The sequence below is a fragment of the Lissotriton vulgaris genome, chromosome 10, assembly GCF_964263255.1.
Source record: "Lissotriton vulgaris chromosome 10, aLisVul1.2, whole genome shotgun sequence".
Lineage (NCBI taxonomy): Eukaryota > Metazoa > Chordata > Amphibia > Caudata > Salamandridae > Lissotriton > Lissotriton vulgaris.
Window position 1 is genome coordinate 917,476,748 of NC_141698.1, and position 8,787 is coordinate 917,485,534.

Here is an 8,787-nt window from a genome sequence, read left to right on the forward strand (position 1 = left end):
TGGGCGGTGACAGCACCCCAGGAGCTGACAGGCCCACCAGGGGATGGATGTCCAGCTGGAAGGAGGGGACAGTGCTCCGAAGGGTGCAGAGAGGAGCTGACCCGGTGCCGGGACTGGGTTATGTACAAGGGTTGCGGCTCGTGCCAGAACAAGGCAGCAGATCTACCCGGGGTACGGAGCTCGAGCTGAGCGGAAGTAGCTGTAGGGGTTCTATGCCCTGACCAGCTAGGGTGAGCGCAGCTCCTTCATGGTCGGGAAAGGAGCAGGGGACCTGCCCCAGGGAGGGACAGGCGTTAGGGTGTCCTGTAGAAGGCTGGCAGCAGCTCCTCGCCTGGCAGCAGCTGGCACGAGCGGAGCGGAAGTCGATACAGGGCTTAGATGCCCCGTCCTCCTAGGGTGAGCATCTGACCCCGGTTGGTTCAGGGCTTAGGATGGCAGCAACTCTTCGCATGATGGAGACTGGACCACATGAGCTGGCACGGCATGGGCGGAAATAGCTGCGGGCACCGGTTACAGGCACTGCCCTCACGTGGAGGGCACCGCTCCTCGAGGTGTCGGGAAAGAGCAGAGGGTCTGACCTCGCAGGGCTAGAGGCGCCGGCACGGGCTGAACGGAGGTCGATGTAAGTGTTTGCATAGGGAGAGGAGCAGAGAAGCCGACAAGGGGTTAGGAGGATGCTGCTGAGTAGGCAGAGGACTGCTGATACTGAGGTACAGTTAGGACAGTGAGTAGGGAGGAGACCAGAGGAGCTGAACCGGGGTAGGTACATGGGTTACGATAGGGAGAAGAGAGAGGGCCAGAGAGCTGACCAGGGTAGGTGGAGGCGTTCGGATGCGCTGCACCAGAAGGGCAGTAGCTCCTCACACGCTAGAGGGGCAGTGAGAGGACAGGGAGAGGACCAGTGGCGCTGAACCTCGGTAGGTTCGGGGTCAGCATGCCCTGCCCTAGCACAGCTGCAGCTCCTCCCAGCGCCGGGGTCGCTCTAGATGCTCATTGCTCACACTTCAAACTTTCCCCAAAGTTTGAGTCCGGCCCTGTGACGTCACGGGAGGCCCACCAATGAGCGGCGGCGCTGCGGGCTGTCCGTCGGCCAGCGGTATAAGATGCCCAGCTGCCTCTCGGACCTCAGACCCTGCCCTGCTCCTGTGCGTGCGTCCGCGGAAAACTTGAGCGCAAACTCCCGGTACGGTGGCGGGCCCCGGACCCCGCGCAGCCCAGGCGGCAGAGAGCGCGCCCCGAGTGCGGCCGGGACGGGCCCCCGCCCCCTGCCTCCCCCGCAGTGCTGGTGGACAATGATGCAGGAAGAGTCGAGCTCCCCAATCTCCCCAGCGGACAGTGTGAGCAGCAGCGAAGAGGAGGGCCAGCAGCAGCCGCAGCAGCAGCCTAGCGCCTTGGGCCGCAAGCGCCGAGCGTCCGGCCGCAGGAGCGAGGACCCCGAGGGCGCCAAGAAGGCGCGCAGGGCGGCGGCCGGCGGTGGCGGCAGCACCGGCTCCAGCCCGCAGTCCTACGAGGAGCTGCAGACGCAGCGAGTCATGGCCAACGTGCGCGAGCGCCAGCGCACACAGTCCCTCAACGAGGCCTTCTCGGCGCTGCGCAAGATCATCCCCACGCTGCCCTCCGACAAGCTCAGCAAGATCCAGACCCTCAAGCTGGCTGCGCGCTACATCGACTTCCTCTACCAGGTGCTGCAGAGCGACGAGCTCGACTCCAAGATGGCCAGCTGCAGCTATGTGGCCCACGAGCGGCTCAGCTACGCCTTCTCGGTCTGGAGGATGGAGGGCGCCTGGTCCCTCTCCACGTCCACGCACTAGGGCAGAGGGCCTCCTCGCCCCGGAGCCTGCAGGTGAGGGTCGCTTCATGGAGACTGTGTGTGCGTATCATGTCCCTCACACCCACATATACTGATCACTACAGGGTGGAGCGTAGCACTAGTGGCGAAGACCCCTCACTCCTGGACCTGAGACTGCAGGGCGAGCTCACCTCACGCATAATGTCTGTGCTATCATGTCCCTCACACCCACATATACTGTTCACTCAGCATAGAGGGTTGCACTAGTCTCCTGGGCCGGAGCCTGCAGGTGAGCGTCGCGTCATGCAGACTGTGTGTACGTATCATGTCCCTCACACCCACATACACATTTCACTGCAGCGTGGAGGGTTGCACTAGTGGCGAGGGCCCCCTCACCCCTGGGCCTGAGACTGCAGGGCCAGCTCACCTCACGCATAATGTCTGTGCGTGTCATGCCCCTCACACCCACATATACTGTTCACTCAGCATAGAGGGTTGCACTAGCCTCCTGGGCCGGAGCCTGCAGGTGAGGGTTGCGTCATGCAGACTAGACTGTGTGTGCGTATCATGTCCCTCACACCCACCTACACTTTTCACTGCAGCGTGGAGGGTTGCACTAGTGGCGAGGCCCCCCCTCACTTCTGGGCCGGAGCCTGCAGGGCCAGCTCATCTCTTGCAGAATGTGTGCATTATATAATCCGTACATGTGATGCACAGGGCAACCTCTGCAGGATGTAGGGCGCCTGCTCCATGCTCACCCAAAACCACAAGACGCGTTCATCACGTGACTGAGGGTGTCTGGTCCACGCAATAGGAGTGAGGCCTGGGGCCGAACGCGAGAACCAGGCGTTTGTTCACAGCGTAAACAGTGTGCACTGCGAGGTTCGACGTATCCCGCACATTCCAAAATCGACAGCCACTGCGGAACTACTGGGTGGAGTTGTCTTTTAGAGGCATGCACCCATCATTCAGAGCCCACAGTCTAAAGAGGGTCAGGGGGCCCGCTCAACATGCATGCAGTCAAGCCTTACGCTCATCCGCTGGTGGCTGCAGACGGTGACCTCTGGCGCATAGCACGGGGGCGTGCCATAGGACGACTAGTTCATAGTGTGCGTGCACTGCTGTTTAATGCCCACTCCTCCCAAAAATGCCCCCTACCCGCATGCACACATGCTGTTGGTACGAGATAGGCTTCCCTACAGCGCGTGGGCGCTGGGGCACCACTGCAAGGCTATCCCTGCAAAGGGATGGTCGCTTTCACCCACAATATATTTCACTAATACAGAGAGTGGGTGGCTACCGGGAGAGGGCAGTGTTCCGGGGCTTGCCAAGCGTGTGTGTACAGTGCATGCAGACTGGCATTGAATTGGCATCAGCAGTTAACAGCGGGCATGGTAAAGTAGTCCCTGCCCGAATCATATCATAGGAGCACACAACCCTAAAGTGTATTGGGACTGACGATTAGTACAGTAATGACGTACACACTGCCCACCATTGGACTCCCCCACCCCTTGCGTATTGGGGTCTGTTAATGCTGAGGAACCCGGTCCTAGATTGTGGGGGCCCTCACACACACTTCCTCGAGAGCTACCTCCCCTCCCTTTTCCTGTATATCTGCCCCCTCGGCACGATGCGTGTTATTGCTAAATGACTTAACATAAAAGGTGCTCCATGTAGCGCTTCGCATCTCAATTTCGTTTAATCTGAACACTGTAAATGAAATGTGCTACTATTAAGCAATGGAATGATGTTCAGGTCGCATAACCCCAGAGAACAGAACAGCAGCAGGGGCCGCGCACGCACCTATAGTGCTGCAAAATGTTTCCACATACGCCCAGAAACAGTTATTCCTACTCGCGAACCCATCTCTCTTTTAGGCGCCCCATTGTCAACGGCTGGTGTAAGCAAAGAGCTCCACTCAGTGACCTATTACTACATGTACATTTCAAGACGTGTTAACACCCCCACCCACACACACCCCATACACACACACACTCGCGCGTCTGTGGCTGCAAGCGGGGTTGGGTCCCCCCAGCACGTCCCCCCAGCACTTCACCTGAGCAATGACTGGACACAGACCATGGAAGGAAGGAAGGGCCACCTCCCAGCATCCACTGTGCCCTGCGATGGGCACTCACGGACGGGGCCAGGTCAGCCCTCGCGCCGGTATTATCCGATATATCAGTAAGTGTATCCAGCTTTGCGCACCCAGAAACTGCCCCATTCCCGCCTCTTCTACTCTGTTCACTCTCTTCAGTTCAAGCCATCGGTGAGCTGGAGAGAGTCTGGGACATGCAGGGGGTAGGTACAGGCCCTGTCCCGTGCTCACGTATCACGGACCCCTTACCCACTGACAACCCACCGAATCATGCTCCATTACAGGGAACTAGTCGATTTTTGCCCGGCACCCCTCTGCGCGCCCCCGTTCAAGGCTAGTGTTGTAGGGTTCGTGGCACAGGTTTCTGTTGTTGCTTAATTGTCTCTTGATGGATAGACGCAAGGGGAGAAACTCACAAACACCAAAGGCCCAGCAAGGCCAGACACAGCCACTGAATGAATGTGTAACTGCAGGTTCAAGCAGGGAGGAGAGGTCTGTTGACAGTTAGTGATGTGTGGCCTTATGTACCACCTCACACCACACAGGGCACTCGGATACCATCCGGAACAAGATTTAACGACCCTCTTCACCGGGTAGTGTAGTTCGGGCTTAAGTAACACCCTCACACAACACACGTGGTCTGACCCTCTTCACCGGGTAGTGTTGTGCGGCCCTATGTACATTCCTCATACCACACACTGTACTCAGGTGCCAGCCGACCCAAGATCTGACATTCTTCACCAGGTATTGTGGTGTGGCGGTGCCTTACCAACAACTCTCAAACCACACTCTTGACGGCCCTAGATTTGACACTTCGCCAGGTGTCAAAGGGGGATGCGGACTTATATACAACCCTCACACTATACACAGCACTCAGGTGCCAGCGGCCCCAAGATCTGACACACTTCACCTGGGCTTGTGTTGCGGCCGTATGTACAACTTTCACACCACACACTGTACTCAGATGCCATCCAGACAAAGATCTGACACTCTTCACAGGCTAGTGTGGTGTTGTGTTACCCACCACCCTCACACCACACACAGCACTGCGGTTCCATCCAGTCAAAGATCTGACTACACTCTTCACGGGGTAGTGTGGTACGGCCTTGTGTACAACCCTCACACCTGAGTGCTGACGGCCTACGACCTGACACTCTTCGCCGGGTAGTGAGGTGTGTGGTCTTATGCACAATCCTCACACCGCTCGCTGTACTTAGTTGCCATCCAGGCCAAGATCTGACACTTCACCCAGTAGTGTGATTGTGCCTTGTGCACATCCCTCACACCCGAATGTGCCCAGCCCAAGATCTGACACTTGTGAAAGCACCGGCAAAGGCGCCGAGATCCCGCCGAGTGCGAAGAGCCGTGGATAAAATAATGTATTAAACATACTATTATTTATTATACAGGACAGGGACATTTAGAGTATTCCTGGAACAGTCACGAGTCACTTTACATTTACAGTGAAAAAAAATACATTCTCTCCAACCAGAGATTGCTGTTTGTGCCTAGAGCCCTGGGATAATTATGCGTGTTTGTGGTGCTGTGCTACAGACAAACACAAACAACACGGCGAGGAGCTGGAACATGAGGCCTTGGGGAGGCCGGCAGGACTGTGCAATCCTCTCCCGGTACCCCGCACACACAGATGCACACTACCAACACTGCACACACATACATACACACGCACGCACTACCTTCCAGTGCACGCTCATACACTGCACACCTTACACCTCCTGCAACCCCACAAATTAAACGCACAGGGCAGTAAATGAATAGAAGGGTATTAGTACCCCGGCCCTTTAAATCGCCCCATCCCTCACTCCTCTGCCTGCTCTGAGCCGGTGTATCCCCGGTGGCGATTCCAGCTGCCTGGCTGCAGTCTCTGTCTACAGGCCACGTATAGAATGTGTATGTAAGTGTCAGCCGGGTCAAGCAGGGAGCATCGGCTGGTAAAAAAAAAAAAAACAACCCCGACCTAAACAAATAGCGACGAGAGGCTAGGTTAAATTTGAGGTTCCCCAAAGCCTACTACATAATGGTTGAAAAAGTCACGCGTCTCCAGGGATGCAGGGGGGACCATGGGGAAGGGAGAGCCTGGCAGGCAGGCAGAGCTAACAAGGGGCGCCGAGGCCAGCGGAAATCTAGACGCCAGTTGACACGAAAACACCCGAGACAGCCTTGCTCAGCGAATCATGTTTTGGTTTCACAAATGACGAAGTATATTTGTGAGAAAAATGGCTATTTGTGTGATAGGAGAATGGAGTGAGAAGTCCTGACTTTTGAGTTGAAAAAGGTTCAAAATACATCCTCCCCCAAGAAACACGCGATCACCAACACATGCAATACGTCTCTTAAAGGGACACATTGTTAATTCAGGTGTAGGTATGCACATTTTGAAATAACGATGCCGTAATGCATATTTACAAATGAAACTTTTAAAGGACTTTGCCACCCTGGTGCTCGCGTCCTTCCTGTTCTTTTTTTTCATGCGTCAGGAAACCGTTACTTTGGCGGCTCGACGGAATACCGTGCGCTCATCCCACGCACCCACCAGGCCCAGCTCCCTCCCTGGATAAAATCTGTCTTTTCAGCCTCGGTTCGAGGGTTCATTTTGAAAGGCCTTTGTTTTCTGTCATTTGTTGAAGCGTTTCATGTTTTGAAAACAAGTGAAATGAACGTGTTTTCTTTTCTTCCGCAGATTGCATCGATTCCAGGGAGGCCGGCGCCCTACAATGTGCAGCTGGACCGGGGCTGGGAGGACGCAGAGCGGGACACTCCGGGGCTCCGGGGCGAGCAGGACACTCCGGGGCTCCGGGACGAGCAGGACACTCCGGGGCCCCGGGACACGCCAGGTGACCGAGGGGGCTGTTGTGGGAGCACTTAATCAAGAGCGTGGGTGACCGGGGAGTGGACTGTGAGCAGAGGCCGAGCTGTGGCCTCTCAGCGAGGGCCGAACTGAACCTCCGAGTTGTGGCCTCTCAGCGAGCGCAGAACTGTACTCCTGAATCTCATACCAGGCACCAAGCTGCAGGCTCGAGGAGAAGTGCCGGACTTCACCAAGGAGAGGGGCCGAACTGTGGCCTCTCTGAGCCGAGTGTGAGCCTCACTCACTGTCGAACTGTCCACTCGGTGCCGGAATATCCTTATTGACGAAGAATGTTGGAATTGTCTATATTTTTTTTATTAAAAAAAATGTACTTTTGCATGCAAGCATTCCACACAGCCGTGCCTACCAAAAAGCCACTCGAGAAGTAGAAATTATATATAAAAAAAAAAAAACAACAGAGGTACCGAGGATTCGCCCTTCTTCCGGACAGGAAACCGAAAACCTCTACAGACGCGTTTTCGGCACCATTTCGTGTCTTGTCTTGTCTTTTAGGGACATTGTCCCGTGATACACTTTTTTACTTTAATTTTTCCCTCTTGGAAGAACAGATACAAAGTGAAATCATTTTATTTATTTATTGATGGTCCGTGTGTAAAAAAAATGCAAATAGATCCGGTGTCTAAATGCATTCAATATTTTTTATGATTGTTTTGTAAATATCATTGCATATTATTTTTCTGCCATAAATAAATATGTTTGAAACTTGAAGAGCCCGCGGTTTTATTTTTCCAACCTACCAGGCTCTGGGCAGCAGTAAATAAAATAAATACCGGCTTGTTTAGTCGCAGAGGCCCCGTGAGAGGGTGGATAACATAAACACGAGGCAGAAAAACTCAAATAAACCAGCTACTGACAGACACGTATTTACAGAGATAGATATATTGCCTGATTTCCCACTCGGCTTTTTTTTGTGGCGAATGTTTGTCGCCCCCAAAGATCCCCAGCCCACCCGTCAACCTCTTCTCAGAGTCCGAGTGGCAGGTATGTGGCTGCTCTATTAACGTTTTATTTTTTGCCAAAGAACGGATGCACCTGGGGGAACATTTGCCTTCTAAATGTGCGAAAGGCCCGGCGACAAAATGAACACTTTAGCTAGCCGTAGTAGCGTGCAGCTCGAGCTCTCGCGAGAGTTCACAGCTGGCCTCGGATAAAGCAGGGACCCCCTCGAGTTGAAGTGACGCGAGCATCTGGCGATCAGAATGTCAGGGACTTGCTTTCCCTTTCGAAGAAGGCGCTACAGCGGGCAGGAGGTTACCGGAGTCCGCATGTGTGAAGAAGGAACTTGTACACAGTATACTAAGGGTCATGTGTCTGTTTTTTTATGTTCCACTTTTCACGCACGAGGGAACGGACCCATGGTCTGTAAGAGCGGGGCCCAAACTCATACAGTTTAGCCAAGTGCGGCAGCCGAGACTCTGCCTGGCTGTTTCAAAGTCCACAGTTTTAGGAAGAGTTCGAGTCACTCACACTGCAGGTCACAGTCGTATGTTTATGTGCCGTTTGCTTTTCAACCCCTCAATCTCCCCCACGCCGCCCGCTCCTTTTCTGGCCTAATTGACCAGGAGCCGGCTGGACGTATTTATTCACCCCAGAAGCTCTGGTCCTGTAGATTGTGAGGGGAAGCCTTGGTATTTGGGCCAAAGACAAAAAGTTTTCCCTCATAACCTGCAGCGCCAGAGGTTCTTGGGTGAATAAATACGTCCTGCCGGCTCCTGGACAATTAGGCCAGAAAAGGAGGGGGGCCCCAATAATGGGGGGAGGGGGTCTTCTTGGCAGACCCTTATTGCTGAGATTAGGGGTGCAATTGATGCCAGGCGCGTCTCTTTAATACGCGGAATGTCTATGTTCCAATAAATGTGACCCCTTTTGTTTACGTACATTACAAAAGGTTTGAAGTACCCTGTGCGTCCCTGTCCGAGCTCCGATATTACCCTTATGTGGCATTGTGACATGTCGAGTTTGGAGAGTGCGATCGGTGTATGCACCTTTCTATTCGCACGTGCACACCCG

At 54.5% G+C, this 8,787-nt stretch overlaps 1 protein-coding gene across 1 annotated transcript; it reads left to right on the top strand.

The window, feature by feature from the left end:
* The first annotated feature begins 1,142 nt into the window (after positions 1 to 1,142).
* Positions 1,143 to 7,485, top strand: TWIST1 (twist family bHLH transcription factor 1). The gene is made up of 2 exons (XM_086939997.1): positions 1,143 to 1,843; positions 6,589 to 7,485. Exon 1 carries the CDS (start codon positions 1,293 to 1,295, stop codon positions 1,809 to 1,811), a length of 519 nt encoding a protein of 172 aa, XP_086796123.1. The 5' UTR covers positions 1,143 to 1,292; the 3' UTR covers positions 1,812 to 1,843; positions 6,589 to 7,485.
* Positions 7,486 to 8,787: the final 1,302 nt, after the last annotated feature.